This window comes from Aulostomus chinensis, chromosome 16 (genome assembly GCF_037954235.1).
Source record: "Aulostomus chinensis isolate RoL2024-O1b breed Wild chromosome 16, RoL_Achi_v1.0, whole genome shotgun sequence".
NCBI classification, from domain to species: Eukaryota; Metazoa; Chordata; class Actinopteri; order Syngnathiformes; family Aulostomidae; genus Aulostomus; species Aulostomus chinensis.
Window position 1 is genome coordinate 17846487 of NC_141335.1, and position 19643 is coordinate 17866129.

At 42.0% G+C, this 19643-nt stretch overlaps 1 protein-coding gene across 2 annotated transcripts in view; it reads left to right on the top strand.

Annotated features, from left to right (window-relative positions):
* Positions 1-15807, top strand: part of LOC147247712 (ras and Rab interactor 2-like) — a 35219-nt gene extending 19412 nt beyond the window's left edge. Inside the window, exons 8-13 of one of the 2 annotated variants that reach the window (XM_086180527.1) lie at positions 1089-2648; positions 9355-9663; positions 10779-10910; positions 12274-12437; positions 12643-13017; positions 14470-15807. In XM_086180527.1, the coding sequence (XP_086036653.1) occupies positions 1089-2648; positions 9355-9663; positions 10779-10910; positions 12274-12437; positions 12643-13017; positions 14470-14631 (2702 nt within the window). In that variant the 3' untranslated portion in view covers positions 14632-15807. Of the gene's footprint in view, positions 1-1088; positions 2649-9354; positions 9664-10778; positions 10911-12273; positions 12438-12642 lie in introns of both variants that reach the window. The other variant, XM_086180528.1, reaches the window with a different exon arrangement.
* Positions 15808-19643: the final 3836 nt, after the last annotated feature.

The following is a 19643-nucleotide window of genomic DNA, read 5'->3' on the forward strand; positions in this document are numbered from 1 at the left end:
GACATGTCTGTTAATACTCTTGTTGGTCCTCCTGGTACTGGCAGAAAGGCCAAGGTCTTCATTTATAAAACTTTGCAGAGGAAAGGTGAATAATCACACCGATGGCTTCACGCTGTTAAAAAAAAAAGAATTACATGAGCTAGTGGTGTCCCTGTTACCTGTGTTTGAATTTTAAATTTATTTTTAGATTCAGGCTTCATCATTGTGAATTTTACTGTATTATGATAAGGTCTGAGAACCAGGGTCTGGACTGTAAATATTTTGACAACCGTAAAAGGCTTTATTGATAGACCTTGCCCAAGTAGGCAACACAATTGTATGCTGAGTCATTGTAGAGGCTGACACACAAATAACAGAGCATTATGATTAATTTTATTAGTTACACCTCTGTTTACCACATATGACATGCAAAAATGGTTGCTGTTAAAAAGGCCTATAGCCTCTCCATTACTTAAACCATCAGATCAATCTGGGAACAAACGTTCATGATCATATGCTATGTTACTTGAAGTTGCTGTGGTGTAGAAGATTTTGTATAATAGATAATGTAAAGTGTTTTGGTGTGGTGAGAAATGCTGGATCTTACTAGGGTAAAGCAGACAAGGGGTTTTGTACAGTTTTTTTTAATGATTGCTTTAGTGCAATTTTGAGAACAGGGCACATTTTTTACCAAACATGACAAACAAGTAGCAGAACACATCAAATTTGTTGCAAAATGAAACTGAAATGGTGTATACCAAGGTGATGAATATTCAGTTTGGCCTTTTTCCTCAAAATCAAATCTTTTTTGACACTCTCCTTGATTTATTTTGCCTTGCTTTGCCTTCAGTTTGTACCCCCCGTGCCCCTAACACATTATTATTATTAAATTGAATTCTACTAATCACATTATAATTGACTAGTTTATAGCGCAGCACACCAAGCTATGCAAGCCACATATTGTGACTGAAATGCTTGACCTCATGAACAATCAGTTACTAAATCGAATGTCTTCAATCTAGAGATTACTTTGGACAGGACAAAATCTGTCATTAATTTAGATCTTGTTTTAATTTTATATTAATTTCATCTCTCACTCTCTTACATAGGCTTCTGGGGCACTCCTACCTTGGTGAAAGGACTTGCTGCCCCTGACAGACCACACCCCCCTCTTCAGAGAACAGTCTCTGTGACAACCATCCCAGAGTATCATCAGCTCCGAACTCGCACCCCATCTGAGCTTGCGTGTTGCCAATCAAACAGGGCTCTTTGCTTTATTAATCCCCTCTTTAAAAAGGTTCACCAGCAAGATAGTGTACAGATCACTAACTCAAATTCCTCTGACACAGCTAAGCATGATCTGAAGGAAGACCCTGTTAGCAATTCCCAGGTTTGTAGCTCAAGCGTCAGGGACAGCAGGTTGTCAGGTCAGAGCAACGTGCAGAGCCTTGGCAGAGACACGGACCTACAAGACGAGAACAGTCAAAACAGCAGCCAGAAGCAAAGTGGCACACACAGTGTGTCCCCACCAAGCCGTCCACCCCCACCGCGCTTTTCGCCACAGCGTTCAGCCCTTCATCTGAGACAGCGCAGCATGCCAGAGAAGATTCCCTGGATCAATGTTCCCAAGGAGAAGTCGGAGGAGCGAGACAGAGGCAGTAGCCTCCTTTCTCGTCTTGGGTCCTCACTAAGCATCAACTCCTCATCTTCCCCCCCTAAGAGACGCAGCATTAGCTCCCCTATATCTATCCCCCGGCCCTCCCTGCCAATCTCACTATCATCTCTGTCCTCCTCTCCACGTTGGGCCAAAGCCTCACCCTCTTCCAGCCAGGAGGATGCACATTGCCACTTGGCACTTGAGGATCAGACTATTGAGAAGGCTGTGCGTAGTGCTAACCTATCTCGTCAGAATGGTGCCACAACTTCAACTCAGCAGTCAAGTTGTCCCCAAGACACTTCACTGATGACAAGCAAGCAAGTAGAGGAGCAGGGAGCAGAAGAAGAAACAGGAGAGGAATGCAGTGGGGGCAGCCAGCGTTTAAGTGACATGAGTATTTCTACAGATTCCTCAGAGTCTTGGGATTTCTCCCAATCCTCAGCCTTCTTTCTTCCTCCTCTACATGACCCAAGCCCCCCCACAGTAGCTGATTTTAACACCCACCTCCCCCTTTCCCTTCCCTCATCCCACCTTCATTACTGCAGCTTGGAAGAAGATGATGATGAAGAGGTTGAGGATGATGAAGAGGAGCCAGACTTTGGTGTTAGTCTGGAAAGTGACCAGGATCAGGACCAGGACCTGACCATGGTGCCGCCTGGGCACAGCACAAGACGCCGCTCCAGTGCCAGTGCTTTGGTCCTTCAGAAAGCCTTGCGAGGGCATTTGCGCAAAATGAGTGGTGTTTTGAACTCGCTGCTGACTCCTGAAAAGAGAGCCATACGCAGGGTGTTGGAGCTGTCCAGGGATAAAGATTCATACTTCGGTTCCCTAGTGCAGGACTACCTGAGCTACATGGGTGAGGGTGCTGGCACCCAGGCTTGGCAAGGCTATGCCTCCGGACTGGAGCTGCTTCAAACTATCCGTCAGTTTATCACTCAGATGAAGAGCTACCTGCGACAGAGCTCTGAGCTAGAACTGCCTTTTGAGAGTCTTATCCCCGAAGACCAAATTGGTGAGTCAAGTCCAAATATTTTCTTCAATACTTTCTTCTGTTACCTATAATCTCGCAAAAGTATCAATTTAATGCTTCAAATGTATTAATTTCGGGTGTGTGGGGAGCTGTTCATTGAGCTCCTGTTAAATTTTTATTGACATGCTTACACTGTTCTTGTACCATTTTGCAAATTTCTAACTCACATTATGAGCTAGTTTCTCTGTTTTTATCAATACATTTGTTATGTGTATGTACGTTGTATTTATGGTGAAATTGTATTTGGAGAAACATAATCTTACTCAGAGGGTGCTCAATGTAGACGCAGCAGTTTCACTTCTATATTTCAGCTTGCCCTCACATGTTTGCAGCTCTGTGTTTTTCGATGTATCTGCTTATATTCCTGGTGACGGCATAGCCACAAGGGGAATCTCTGTCTTTTCATCACATAAAGACCTACTTTTATGCTGGCAAATCAGCATTTAGATTTGGTGCAGACTACAACACTAATATTTGCAGTTCCCTTGGAAGATAAAAGCAAAATTCAGAAAGTCAGACTTTGTACCACATACTTGATATGATATCACCATGTAAGAATTACTCTTTCAACATGATTAATCCTGAGTCTTACCTGGAACACTAACATTTATGATGATACTGTCAGAATAACAGTAACATAATAGGAGATAAACCAATTACAAGATGCAGGGACCTGGTAGAACACTCTTCTGTATCATTTAGGCCAGGTCCCCAAATTTGTTTCACTGGGGGCCACATCAACTGTCCTTTATGTGATGGAGGGGCGGGATCTGTCAGAAATGATAAGAGCCATGGTGACAACCAGTGTTATTGTTGAGATTATAATGATCATTTGTTGGATCTGCCCTTCATTTTGAACCACCTGTCAATTTACATAGAAAGTAATAAGTCTTCACCTGTTTATTTGAAGTACCAGAGATACTCCATTTATTTCATAGAAAGTAACAACACAAACTGATGGTAATGTCCAGGTAAGAATGAGGTGATGTAATTTTGTAAGAGGTACAGTTGAATAAACAAACGGTAAGTGTATTGTCATTGCAAGTACTGAAATAATATTAATACAGAATAATAGTTTAAAAAAAACAGGTGAAGTAGTCTTGTCTATGTGAGCTGGCTTTGTATGTACAGAGTAACGACAATATGATGTATCAACAGGTAAGCATCTCATCTTTACAGGCGGTGAAATAACATTAATACAGAAAAATTGTAACAGACGGTGTGTAAAGTGATCTGATTTTGTATTTACATGACTCTTACATGAGGTTTTTGTGCCGTGAGGAACCACAATCTCTCCTACTCACTTTGGGCTTGCTTCTGACTGGTGAGAAGATTGATGTCAGGTTCCATTACAGTTATAGCCAGTCTCAGACATTGATGCAGGTGTTGATCTGTGAGTCTTGATCTCCTCTGCTTTTTTTTATCAGCTTCATGTGTGAAAAAGTTTGTTCAAAGAAATTTGTGTGCCCAAAAACTGTGGACATTGTCATTTTGTGCTTTCTAATGCTTTGGTAGGTCTCATTTGGGAGGGTGGCATAGTACTCAATGAGACATTGGGGCTGAGTATGTCTTTCAGAACATTGCAGTTCTGCAACTCAGCCAGTTCAAATTGAAGTGAAGGCAGGGTGTCATTTATGTCAAAAGCAAAAGGGTTCTGTAATATGCTAATTTCTTTAATGTGGACGTGAAGGGCGGCATGGTGGTGCAGTGGTTAGCACTGTCACCACACAGCAAGAAGGTTCCGGGTTCGAGTCCCGGCTCGGGCATGAGATCTTTCTGCGACACTTCTTTTGCCACTAGATGGCAATACCTGTGACCAAATCACAACTGAAGCACTTTTGCGCTTACTATGGGTTTTTCCTTAAGTCTGAATTCTTGCTTGTGTTGTACGTCGCTTTGGACAAAAGCGTCTGCTAAATGAAATTGTAGAATTGTAGAATAAGTGGAAGAAAATGGATGGATGGTGGACATAAAGCTCACAGAATCACACACAAACTCTCCCCTCAGTGTTTCCTGTGTGTCCCTGCATTTCTGGGTGGGGAATGGGACCACTGGTTTCTCAGCTCAGAGGCTTTGAGTATCAGGGAGATGGGTAAAGTCTTTTTTCTTAACTTGTTCCACAAGCAGCTTGAGTTGAAGCTCAAATATTTTGATGTTGGAATACATGTCACAGATGAGTTTTTCCTTGCCTTGGAGCTGCAAGTTGAGGCTGTTTAAAATTTATGTCAAATCTGTCAGAAAAGGCTGTGTCCCTGCCCCTATGTCTTTGGATTTCCCAGTACCAACCTACGCCTGAACCTTGGCCACACTTCCTTCTGCCCCTTCTCCAGAATCTGTTTCAAATAAAGAGTTTGTGCTCCAGTTGGTGCGTTTGGGTCCTGCTTCACGGTTCTTGACAGTAAGATCTGACCAGAATGGACCCAGCATTGCTAGAACCCATCTGTGCAGCCCTCTGAGCACAAGGCAAGAGGATGAACACCAAGGATGATCAGCTGGGATCCCTGCATCGCATGTTTGGAGAGGTGGCTCGCAGCCAGGAGGCGCTGTTGGCTCGTGTGCTTGACAAATGGATCTCTGTAGCCGCTCCAGTCGCCACTCCACCCCAGATCCCACCTTCCTACAACTCCACTGCCTTAACTGCTTCGCCAGGGCTTTCTCGTCCCGGGCGCTTCTCGGTGACTCGGGGGGATTGCCATCCCTTCCTCACACAGCGCAACCTCCACTTGGAGCTCCAACCTCATCTCTACCCCACGGATAGATGCAGGATTGTGATTGTCATCTCCCACCTGTCTGGATGAGCGGGAGCATGGGCTACTTCAGAGTGGAGCCAGGTCTCAGGGTTTAGCTGCTCCTTCACAGTGGCACTCCTGGCCAACTTCCAGCATCGACAACCTGTGAGGGAGGCAGCCAGAGTACTGGTAAAGCTGAGACGAGATGATCAAACTTTTGGTGAATATGTTGTGGAGTTCCGGTTGCTGGCAGCCAATGGAATCCCAACACCTTGACGTATATTTTGCTGGAGGGGCTGTCAGAGGAAACCCAGGATCAATTAATTCCCATGGACCTCCTGCAGGACCTGGATGAAGTGATTGGATTGGTGGGAAAGATTGACAAGCGACTTGGGGAGAGACGCAGGTGTCATGACAGCTACAGTCCATTCAGTCCTCCCAGTTCAGCAGCAGATACAGAGAACATCCTCTGTTCACCTCCCTGAGGAACCTATGCAGCTGGATCGGACCTGGCTGACCCCTCAACAGTCGTCCAGGCGAATAAAGGAGGATCTCTGTCTGTATTGTGGAAAATCTGGCCACTTCATCTCGACCTGCCCAGCAAAAAGAGCAGGCTCACCAGTAGCTAGGAGAGTACTGACAAGCCAGACTAGAGAAACCACCTCTTCCCAACCTGACCTCTGTTTCATGTCTGCACGTACCTGCCAACTGAACCCCAGACAGTGGTGGCCTTAATCAATCCTGGGGTGGACAGTAACATCAGGGATGAGAACATGGCCAAGCAGCTGTGCTTTCGCACCATTCCCTGGGGCTGCGCCATCTCTGCCACATGATGGCCACCATTACACACCAGATGGCGCTGGTACAGATGGTGGTCTCAGGTAACCACACTGAAACCATCAGCTTCTCTGTGTTTTAGGCATCTAAGGTTCCGCTCATCTTGGGACACCCCTGGCTACACCAGCACAACTCACATATTGACTGGATGACCGGGCCATCTTGGGGTGGAGCTCCGGGGGTCATCATCGTTGCCTCCGACAAGCTTTGGTATCTGTCCCCTCCTGGACTCCTGAGCCTGCGCTAGACTTCTCTCGGCGCCCCCCCCCCCCCCGAGTATCATCACCTGAGAGAGGTCCTCCCCAGATGATAGAGGTCCTCCCCAGATGATAGAGGAAGAAAAGAGGTTTTTGGTGCCTGCACGGCACGTCATGGACCAACATCTGATCCCTGTGCACCTTGCCACTGCCTGCGCCCCAACCAGCCGGGTGGATCCTGCAGGGGTATGGCTCCCTGCTAGAGACCCACATGGTCCCCTTCACAAGAAGACCAAGACAGCTCAGGGATGGCGACCACCTCAGAGGGGGAAGTCGCTGAAGAGGATGGGCAACTTTTGCATCCACGTACAACAAGTGTGTTTATACAAACTAAAGAACTATATTTTTATTATTGAACATGAAAAGGAAAACCAAAACTAGGTTTCTGGTGCTCTGTAATGAAGACATGCATCACATGCAACCTTACAATTGTTCCTTTAAAAAAAGAAAAGGGTCACTTTGACAAAAATGGTATGGTTAGGTGAAGGAACACATCACCGTCTTTCTATTAAAACAAGAAAAATATTTCTACAAGACTGTGGTTCAATTGTTAATCTGACAAATATATGTGGCACTTGTGCCTTGAGGAAGTAGAGTGCTGAGTTTGAAGTCTGGTATCTGAGATGAAAAAGTCATTGAGATGACAGTCAGTTTGACAGACCGGACTCTGGACAGCTTTCATGCTTTCTGTCTGCATGTATATGGTGATTAAAACACTCAGGGATGAATGACAATGTGATATTAGGCCTTGCACTGATGTGGGTCACTAAGGCTCTGACTTATAGAGCTACCAGAGGCAAAAGTAGGAATGTTTTTTCCAAATGTCTCTTTGGCAGGTTACTACCCTGACCCCTCCCTCCGTCTGTTTTTGAATGGACTCTTTGCTGGTGAATGACACAATGGGAACTGCTGCAGTTTTCTTGGAATTGTTGTACAATATTTACTTGTGTTTTCTGCTCAGCTCAAAGCAAAGCCCAGCTGGCCCTGATGCTTCTGAGTGGCTGTCTGCCAAGTCATGCAATCTCTGTCTAACTCCAGCTCCAGTTCTTTTATACTGACTGTCCAATCGGAGGGAGAGGACTCGAGGCAAGCCTCCTCCTCTGTCACAGACTGTCCTTCTCAGACACTCACTTTGTGTTTTGTGTTTTCCACTCTGTATTTATCAGTTTCTTTTGAATTACACACACACACACACACACACACACACACACACACACACACAAACACACACTCACAAAGTTGCATTAAATTCCCCCCAAAAAGTTTTGGATTATTTTAGTCCATTTTGATTTGACACTAGAAAGCTATATGTAACATAAAGATCTATTACCACACCAGGGCATCCATTTTGAGGGAAAAGTTGCAATCCTGGCAATATGTCACAATTTTTTAGACGGTTATATTTTCATATATTGTAGGCTGTTGTAGATCCTGCTTCGTTACACTCAATCAACAACCAAGCCATGCGTATGTTTGTGTTCAAACTGGGCAGGGGAGCTGACAGTGATGCACAACAGAGTTCCTTGTATTCAGCTCATCTCAAAAAGAAAGACTCTCCTCTACCAGATAGTCTGAGTTACTCAGACATAATGAGGCTGTGTGTGTGTGATGTTTTTACAACACTCTCACATTTTGTCTATATTTTATCTCATATTAAAAATCATGGCGGCACGGTTGTGCAGTGGTTAGCACTGTCGCCTCACAGCAAGAAGGTTCCGGATTTGAGTCCCGGCTCAGGCACGGGATCTTTCTGTGTTGCATGTACTCCCTGTGCCTGCGTGCGTTCTCTCCGGGTTCTCCGGCTTCTTCCCACCGTCCAAAGACATGCAATTTGGGACGAGGCTGATTGAAACTCTAAATTGACTGTAGGTATGAATGTGAGTGTGAATGGTTGTTCGTCTCTCTATGTTGGCCCTGCAATGGACTGGCGACCTGTCCAGGGTGAACCCCACCTCTCGCCCGTAGATGCTGGGATAGGCTCCAGCCCCCCCGCGACCCTTACTAGTAAGGAATAAGCGGAAGATGACGATGGATGGATGGATGGATGTTGGCCCTGCGATGGACTGTCCAGGGTGTACCCCGCCTCTCGCCTAATGGTTGCTGGTGCCTATCCCAGTCGACACTGGGTGAGAGACAAAGTACACCCTGGATGGGTCAACAGTCTGTCCCAGGGCCATCAGGAGCAATTAGGGGTCCAGTATCTTGCTCAAGGATACCTTGACACAGTCACCAGAGGAAGTGAGGATCGAACCAACGACCCTTCGGTTGCTAGACAGCATCTTTATCTCCGAGCCATGCCACCCCTATGTTCCAACTAGTGAACACAAAAAAAGGCTTCATGCATATACAGAGACTAACATGGAGACACAAGCCAGAGTTATGGTTTATTGTTTAAATCGTTTGCTTTGTTATCTTATGACTAGTACAATGCCTGACTTTTTATTATTGTTCTTATTATGATTATTTTGACTATTATTTATTGCAGGTTTGACATTACTATTTTCCATGTCTTCATTTATTTCTTTAATCCAGCATTTTTTTTTTGATTTAGCGTCTCAAGAAAAAAATAAACACAGAAAATGTGATTTTCAGTGCCTGAGGTCAGAGAACCTTTTTGACAATCTGTTAGTTTCTCTGACTGCTTTGATCCCCCCCGTGTATCCACTGAACAAACACCATCCAGTCTTATTGCTTCGCTAGACTAAACTTTGCAGAGTAACTTCACAGTGACTTTGTGGCCCTTCTTCATGATCTCTTGACCCTGGCCTGACCATAGATTTCATAACAAAAAGTTAATTAGCTTTTTTAGGCTTTTTTAGGAATCTGTAAAATTATTTTACATCTTACTTATTTCCTCCTTTCTAGACCAAGTCTTGGAGAGGGCCATGCACAAGTGTGTCCTGAAGCCCCTTAAACCAGTGGTGAGCACAGCCCTGAAGGAGTTCCAGGTGCGCAGCGGTGCGTGGCAGGAGTTAAAAGAGAACTTGGCGTTGGCAAAGGCTCGGCAGCCACAGGAAATGGGTGTGGCAGACATGATGCCTCCTGATCCTCTTGCCATTGAGAAGATCAGACACAAGTTCCACACCATGTGTAAGCTGTACTCGCCAGAGAAGAAGGTCACCATGTTGTTGAAGGTCTGCAAGCTCATCTACACCATCATGGAGGACAATTCAGGTAAACAGCAGAGATGTACACAACCTACTTAAATCAACAGAGGGACTCACTGTATAGCACAATTTTCACTCAATAACCCACTGTCAGATGAACCTCACAAATTTTGCTTCCCAAAATTACACTTCAATGGCCTCCAAGAGAGTGTGAAAGAGAGAGGAACATAACCTTGCTATGCACCTAGATTTTTATTAGGTTCATTCTTGGACCACAGTGCATCTTTCTGCACAATTTGATTTGAAATTGTCTAGTTGTTTTGTGTATTCGTGCTGACAATCTTGAGTGCGAAAATGAATCAACAGAGCTATTCATAATTTGCAGAGAGATTCATAGGACCAAACAAAAAACAAAGTTCTACCTGGCTTATAGCAAAAAGACTAATTCAAAGTGTTTTCACCACTGAACAACAAAAACCTGATCTAAACTCTACGCTGCAATGATTCTCTTGCTATTTGAAGGGTGCTCGAGCCAGGGCTCAAACCCGTAACCTTTTTGCTGTGAGGCAACAGTGCTATACACCATGCTGTCCTTATTTTCTTAATTGAAATACTGTTATTTTGTTCTCCATTTTAGGAACAGAGATGCTGTGTTCTGTGTTTGTATCCTATTCATGTGTGCAGTAATGCTCCTGCATGCAGTAAATATCATGAGACATGTACTAAGGAAATCTAAAAATTGACAAGACATAGGAAACTCTCCAAGGGAGAATGAGCTACAGACTGTTCTTATGGAATATTTTTAGAGAGTAATAAGTTGTTTCCTCATCAGAAAATCAGTTCTTTTCTTTAACTTGGAACTCTGGATTCTCCACATAAATAGCAATACACCATGCAGTCACACTTGGCTCTCATAGTGAGGTAACACTCTGGTTGGTTGTATTCTTTACACCCAAAACACACCTTGATTAATTTTGCAGTACTACAGTCTCTTTGCACCTTGCCACAGACTGCAGGCTGAGAATATTCATCTTTGAATTGATCTGAATGGAGCTTACATCATGCGCATTTGCTCACTTCAATTGGGCCAAGTTTTGAAATCTCCAGTCAATCCATAGAAATGAGACCAAGAACCTTGTAAACCAAAAATGATCTATTTAACCTTCTCTGTCTGTCTTTCAGGTCGTCTGTACGGTGCTGATGACTTCCTGCCTATGTTGACCTTTGTGTTGGCTCAGTGCGACATGCCCCAGCTGGACAATGAAATACTTTACATGATGGAGCTACTGGACCCATCGCTTCTTCATGGAGAGGGTGCGTTTGCTTAAACTTTATGTTGGAACTTATAACCGCCACTTTAAAAACTCCACATTTATCAAGATGCAAAATTAATTGCACCATATTAGAATAATCAATTTCTGTTATTTAATCAGTTATTACGGTTTATTTTAACTTGCAAGATAATTTACAATATTTTAGGTTGGATAGATTTCAGACGGTTGGCATCAAACAATTGGCAGCACATTAGATTTATTGATTACACTTTTAATGCACATTGATTAGAGACGGACCAATAATGCTTTTTCAGGGCCAATACTGATACTGATTATGAGAAATTCAAGAAGGCCACTAACTGCAACTTTTGGCCAATATTCTGTTGTACTAAATGTTAAAATTGGAAGCCAAAATTTACAGAAGCACTAACACTAACAAAGCAGCCTTTAAATAAATGATAATAATGCTTCGTCACTCTGCGCTGCTGGAAATATATGCAGCCCACAATGGTTTTGCACAGCAACGAAACATTATCCTAATTTGTTCTGGTTTTATCTAGTCTGTTCTGGTAGCACGCAGCTGCTTGAGTGAGCACAATATTATTTGAGGTACTGTAACGTTACAGTTACATCATTCATGGTGCCGTGACCGACTTGGTTACATAGGTTAGCAAGGTAGCTAATATTTAAGCTAGGTTATACTAACTTTTTTTAGCTTGCTAACATATCATGTCACGCTCGACTGATAATGTCAGTGAAGCGTGGTAGACACAACGAGGCACGTTGTGGGAAATGGTAAACTTGTTCAGTTAATTTTTTTTTATTTTCACATACTAGTTATTATAAACTTACGATTGAGGCAAACTGCTCAGTTTTAGTACGCATGCGCTGTTGGCTTTTCAGTACCATACACTACTTCCCACTCACTCTTTGAGGTTGCTGTTGAGCGTGACGTGAGAGGAGTCAGAGTGCCCTCTACTGGATACACAAGGTTATCATTTCTAAGAAAAACACCATCGTAACGGCATTTTATTACTGAAAATTTTGTGTTAAAGTCAGCATCAATCGGCCAACTTTTTGCCAAATACCGATTATGCTCTAATGGCTATAATCGGCCAATTAAATCAATCCTAATATGTACAAAAATATGTATATATATTCTATACTTTAAATAAAATGTTATTGTTACTTGTGGTGGTGTTATGCCACACCTGTCAGGTGGAAGGATTTTGCTCACTAACTCACTGGATTTCAACATGTCTGTAAACCATTTTTTGAGAACGACCTATGTGCATATAAATCTTTGATCAGTTACTTCAACTTGTGATAAGTGGCAGTCAAAGTTTGCATTTATATTTCTGACAAGTGCTTCCACTTAGGTCAGTGTCTGTGCTCATATCCAGGTGGCTACTACCTGACCAGTGCCTATGGAGCAATGTCTCTTATCAGAAACTTTCAAGAGGAACAGGCAGCCAGAGTACTGAGCTCTGCAACCAGGGATACACTCCACCAGTGGCACCGCAGGCGCACCACTCAACGTTCTGCACCATCCATTGATGACTTCCAGGTGAAGATCTTTCAATACACAATTAAATATATTCTCAGTGTAATACAAAAAGTAATGTCAGTTTATGATCAGATGTCACATGTTCTGATGTGCATGATACAGCCAAAAACTGCAAATCCAGCCTCAATACTAAATGTGTCATATAAGTACCAGTAGTGCCACAAGTCAAGCATCTCATTGGGCCTTTGTTTGGACTGTTCCTCAGAACTACCTGCGGGTGGCACTGCAGGAGATAGGCAGTGGCTGCACTGCCAAGACGCTACAGGTCCGACCCTACACAACTGTAGAGGAAGTGTGCCAGTTGTGCGCCTACAAGTTCAAAGTATCAGAACCTAACAACTATGGCCTGTTCCTGGTGATGGAGGGAAGCAGCCAGCAGCTCTCACCGGACATCCACCCACAGAAGATCAAGGCAGAGCTACTAAGCCGCCCGAAAGTTGTTCCCTTCCACTTCGTTTTTCGCCGCATGGCTGACAGCCACACCTCACCGTCACCTCTCCTCAATTTGTCATCTACCCTCAACAACCACCCTGATCCCCAGGTCAACTTAAATGACCTCAGCATGGACCTCTCAAACCAGGTGAGCCTTGCCACTCCTCCGAGTCTCAGCCTGCCACCCAGCCACCTCAATGGAACCTCCATATCTATATGACTCCAGGTCACAATCTGAAAAACAAAAAAACAACTGAAAAATCTAAAAAACTGTGTGGGCTGGCATCTTGAAGAAATTCTGCTGTGTGGTTGAATGCCTTGGCGTTCCAGTCATGACGAAGCTGGACTTCTCCTTTAGGGTGACACGTCAGTCTCAGTCAACATCCCTTGCATGGAAAGTATTGCTGGACAGACAGGGTCAGAGAGGACAGGAAGGAACCAGGGAAGGAAGTGAGAGGATGTTTTTCATTCTATCCCTTGGCTTGTTCTGTGACCAGACGCTGATTAGGCAACAGAGCAAGACTCAACCCCTAATCACAGTGTCGGTAGATATATGTTGGATTGTTATTAAAAGCCCATGGATACTTAGGGGGTAGGGTTAGCTGTGTTTCTTTCTAATTTGGGGGTACATAGAAATCTGATCTTTGACACCAATGAAGCTAATCTTCAATCAAATTAAACACCGGTAGGTTCTTCAGGTTGTACATAGAACTATGATTCTTTTTCTCTTGCAGTTGCTGGTAAACTGCTGTTTGGTTGTTCATGTTTTGAAATGTTTGATCTTTTTCACTGATTTTGCAGCACTCAGTTTTGGCTGGTGTGTACAAGTCTGTAATATTTTCCCAGAGCTCATTTTAAGGAACTAAAACTGTATAGTTCAACCTCAATGAGGCAGCATTTACATGAGCATAACTGCACCACTAGAGTGGTGTCAAGTTTAGAAAAACCTTAATAGACGCTTCTGTATCTTTTTACCTGCCTTGTTTAAAAAATAATTAACTTAAAACAGTGTGTTGTTCTGTGTTAACTGGAAAATGAATAGACAGTAATGGTACACAAAAATCATTGCTTTGAATGTACTTTAAGTTTTTATGTTATGCTTTGGCTCAATGAGGGTAAAAATAGTAAAAAAAAAAAATGCTTGTGTGCTGTTAACCTTGCAAAATGTAAGTATAGTTTATTTATATATACATATATATATAGTATGTATATATACACATGCATACTGTATATATATATATATATGCACGTATGTGTGTATATATATATATATACAGTATATATATACATATATACACATTGAGTTTGTGATGAAAAATGTACAGTTCAATTTTACGTTCGTACGTATCTTTCTGTTGTGTCTGGAGAGGGATGGAAAGTTGTTAAGTGTGAAGAGCTCTGATAGCTTGGAAGAAGAAGGAGGAAGTTATTATATGATCTAGCTGAGTTTAGGCGGACCAACTGGCTGATTTTGGATGAGAGTGATAGGAGGGGGCAGTCATGATTTTGGCAGCTGAAGTATGTTCAACTGGTCTGTAAAGGTCTGCATCATACTGAAAGTCCATCCATCCAACCATTTTCTTCCGTTTATCCTGGTAAGGGTCGCGGGGAGAGCTGGAGCCTATCCCAGCAGCCTTCAAGCGAGAGGCGGGGTTCACCCTGGACGGGTCACCAATCCATTGCAGGGCCATCACATATAGACAGACAACCATTCACACTCACAGCCACACCTACATTAGTTTATAGTATTCATTTAGCCTAGTCTTGTCTTTGGACTGTGGGAGGAAGCCGGAGTATCCGGAGAGAACCGAGAGAACATGCAGACTCCACACAGAAAGATCCCGTGCCTGAGCCGGTGCTCAAACCCGGAACGTTCTTGCTGTGAGGCCACAGTGCTAACCACTGCACCACCATGCCGCCCCATACTGAAAGTCCTATACTGAAATGATCCGTTAAGAACATGTTTACCTTTACAAGCCTATTAGATAGCAGGGTTGGTTTACTTTTTTGTGACTTATACAGTCATTGGCATTTATGTTTAGCTTTAAACTTGAACAAATCCTTTACATACTATGTCATATTAAAAGATAGAGCGGACACAGACAATAGAAGAATTTCTTTTATTGAATTTCCCTCTGGGATCAATAAATATCTATCTATCTGTCTATCTATCACAGTGCTACATAAATGTGGTGAAATGGATGTTTTTAAATGATATACTTAGGGATTAATGTACATTTGTCAAATGTTTTTGCAGTATGTAGTTAGCGTTTAATTGTAATTAAACAGGCAATTAGCCAGTGTTAAAAAAAATAACAGTAATTTATACATCTGCTGCCATGGCAATATGCAAGACAGATTTTATGAAAGGACAGATGGAACATTGGAATGTGGTTTTAAGATAGAAGCATGTCTGGAGACATTGAACAGTAGAGGCAATATTATAATACAGACATCTTTATCATACTTTTTTACAGTATTATTTGGCATTGTCAGTCCAAAAATACTTGAATTTGGTTGTACATTTTTAAGATATCTAATTGCAAAAAAATATAATGTAACTGCTGTTTATTTAGGCAATTATTTAAGCTGTAACACTCAATTGACCTGAAATTTGAATGTTTTAGGTATTGAGGCAGAGAAGTAAAGAGTACGAGACTGTAGAAAACCTGAGGGCAGTTTAGTCACATAAGGTCTTGTGTCATACTAGGTCACCTAAATATCTCTCTGGCCAAGTATTGAAAGTTTACATTTACTTGTACTGCAGTGTCGTTGATGATTAACTTTCTCTGTCAAAGCAAAATGAGTATTTAAATGTATCTGTGCAGGTATTTCTCTCAAACGGATTTTCCATGTCTGTAATATTCTTTGGGGTATGTCTTGTTTGCATCTAAGAAGACATTTTCTGTATTGTCATTGAATTATATAATAAACATTATTTTGCACTTACGTTGGAAAGAGTTGCATGTCTGAGTGAAGTAATGGAATGATGTACAGTTACATGTATAATGTTGAGAATTAGATACTTAAGTTCATTCCATGTGTTACTTTCACAGGTTTTAGATCCAGAAATCATTGAAACATCAAAAGGTTCAGCTCTTGAAGAACATTTTGGCATGTATGCTTCAGATTGTTCCTTTTGAGATATTTAGGTTTTGTTTTTCCAGATTTTCTGTCCATTTGAAGTGAACAGAGAAAATGTGCAAATCCTTCACATTCCAGTTAGCCCTGTGATTGTTAATGCCCTCAGTCTGGAAACTTTACCACATTTATGTTAATTTGAAATCTGACCAAGTACAACAAATGGCAAAGTCAAGCTATTGCTGTATCCTAGGCAGGAATTAATTATCCAGCAAGGGAGATGAACTAACAACATGTATAACAACAGGTCCCACTTAGCTGCATTCACAGGATACTCATTGCTGGCCAGCCTACAAATAGACTTGCATTTGTGAACAATGGCAACAGAACCACAAATTAGACCTCTCTGGTGAACTTTACTCTTCAAAATAAGATACGCTAATTTTAGAAATACTTTCAACTGAGATATTATTGATCATTGATTATTGATAAGTCCTCCAGGTAGCTTTCATGCATTTCTTTCTTCTAATACCACATACTTATGTAGGTAAATCATAGGATTTTATTGCAATCAAGTCAATTAAATGTTGTAATAAATTCACATCACTGATTCTCACATGAAATTTTCAGCTTAGTGTTAGCTATGTATTTTCTGTAGCAGGTGAAATGGAATAAAAAGTAAGCTGTCTGGTTTACCCTCTCTGGATCTCATGACATGAAAGATACTGAAAAGAAATTTTCAATTAAAATATTCATTAAGATGGAGGAAGTGCTAAAATCCTGCAGAAACAGGCTTTTTTTTTTTTAATTCTGTAGTCTTGTAGTAACGTCTTGTATTGATTCGGAATAACTGGATCGCTTGACATGGAAGCTGATTGAAAAAAAACAACAACAAAAATATTTTCCTTTGAATTCTATATAGAAGAGAATTGGCACTAAAACAGAATAAAAGATGAGCGTTATTGGTCCAGATTATTAATATGTATTTTTATGATGGAGGCAATGGGTCACATGACATGCTGTTGTTGTGTGTTATTTTAAAAATCTGATTGCTTTGAAGAAATTAATAAAAAAAAATCTTGGGTTTTAAAGTAGACGGTTATGTATCAAACTGTTTAAAGTGCCGTCCATTTAAAGATTGAAAACAACATTTTAAAAAATGTGGGATGATTTTTTTTAAAGTACTGTAGTATTAAGTATAGATGAAACTTCTTGAGTTTTACTCAGGGTTGAGGTTACATGGGAGCCAGTGATGTTTGAGCGGCACAGGGTTTTCTTTGTCATTCATGGTACCATTTGTTCTCTTTTTAATCAACAGCAGCAGTGTATTTAACAGAATTACATGACACAAGAAATCAGCCTTATATTTTAAAAGTGTTCCTTGAGATCTGCTACAGAATCAAATATTTTTTGGATCAATAAATATGAAGAGATGAACGCATGGTTCATCCTATTTACTGGAGTATTTATTATTTGTATTGCATAAGAACCTGATACGATGGTAATGATCAGCACAAATATTAGAGAAAATTTGAGAGTCACCATGCGTGCTAAAAGTTTTGTGGACACAAATTATTTGAACCACTCCCATCAGCAAAGGCAGTGGTTCATATGGTTCAACGTGTTGAAAGATAAACAACACTTTCTAATTCTACTCCAGTGTTCACTGAGTCGATTAATTATAGCTTATATAGTTTAAAATACATCAACCTTTTGCAAGGTTATTTTCATGAGTGTCTGTACATGATATATGCAAAGTTTCATGCATACACCCTAGGAGGAGCTTGTAAAATTTGGTTTCATATTCTTTTTTTTGCAATTTTGATATTGTATATTGAAATTAAAGGTACCATAGACAATTTTACAAAAAACTTAAAAAAAAAATACATCCTCAAACCTGTTAGAAAGGTGTAGAATTAAAGTTTAAATTTACCTGAAAATATATTATAGTGATGAAATACCATATTTTCCGCACTATAAGGCACACCTAAAAGCCTTGAATTTTCTCAAAAACCGACAGTGCGCCTTATACTCCGATGCGCTTTATATATGGATCAATATTGGTTGATTATGGCTACCGCAGTCTGGGGGCATCGCCTAAGTAACAGCTGTAAAAACGGTAAAGGGGAATTCCAGTCCCACACCACTTGTGTGTGTATAAAGACCCCAAAATGGCACCTTTCAAGAGACATGCTTACGACGCAGAGTTCAAGCTCAAGGCTATCACTCACGCAGCTACCGGTACGTAAGTGAGTGTATAAAGACCCCAAAATGGCACCTTTCAAGAGACACGCTTATGACAGAGAGTTCAAACTCAAGGCTATCAGTCACGCAGCTACCGGTACGTACGTGTGTATTCAGATTTCAGATTCAGGTGACTTTATTTATCATCTGAATCTGAAATCTGAATACACACGTACGTTCCGGTAGCTGCGTGACTGATAGCCTTGAGTTTGAACTCTCTGTCATAAGCGTGTCTCTTGACTTAGACTTATCTGACTGTTTTGTTGACATTCCCTTTAGCGCAGCTCCATCTAGTGGATGCATAACGCAACCCCAGCCACTACAATAGTTTCTATTCTATGCGCCTTATAATGCGGTGCGCCCTATATATGAAAACAGTTTTAAAATAGGCCATTCATTGAAGGTGCGCCTTATAATCTGATGCATTTTATAGTGCAGAAAATACGGTAATTATTTTTTGAGGTCCCAGATGTTCATAATGCAGTCTTCTTCTTTGAGTCCTTTGCAATCTCAGATGTCATTCTGCCAGTATCTGGTGCAGGTCACAGCTGATGGAGTCAACTCAGCCAGGTCCTGTGTTAGTGTTCTGTTGTGCTTTGTTCTAAGTTCCCTGGCCAGTATGGATCCAGCAGACCCAGCTCAGTTCAAGGCCATTCTGGAACAGCATGGAGCCTTTCTGGGCAGACAACAAAGCCACCTTGATGAACTTGGAAAGTCCATTGGAACCTTGTCTACTGCTTTCACTGACCTCGCTGCACAGGTACAACAGCTCCAACTGTCTCTTACTCCACCTCCTCCACCTTCTCAGCCACCGGCCCCAGTGCGCCCAGCTAACCCAGTCTCAGAGCCCCGTCTGCCTCCCCCTGAGCACTACTCTGGCAAGCCAGGAACTTGTTGTTCCTTCCTGTCCCAGTGTGATCTGATTTTTCAGCTGCAACCATTTGCTTTTCCTACAGAGCAAGCTAAGGTGGCTTATGTGATCACCCAGATTTCAGGTCAAGCACAAGAGTGGGGAACAGCAGTCTGGAATGCCAGGGAAGCCTTCTGCAACACCTTTGCAGCCTCCTCAGCTGAGATGAAGAAGGTTTTTGATCGGTCTAAGCACGGCAGAGAGGCAGCACGGGAGATGCTACATGCCAGGCAAGGTAACGGGTCAGTTTCCACTATGCCATAGAATTCAACACTCTTGCGGCCTCTAGTGGTTGGAATGCCAAAGCCCTTTTTGATGTATTTTTTAATGGCCTCTCTGATCAAATTAAAGATGAACTAATTATGCAGGAGCCACCTCTTGTCTGCTGGCGAGGCATTCAGCTGGTGTGATTCTTCTTTCCATCATTCATGGGCTCGGATTTTGAGTTGGTGCCATTCATCCTTCCGGATGTTGGTTCATGTTGTTTCCTTGGTTGACTGGAGAGGTGGGGTGTGACACTGTGTGCAGGACATTGACTC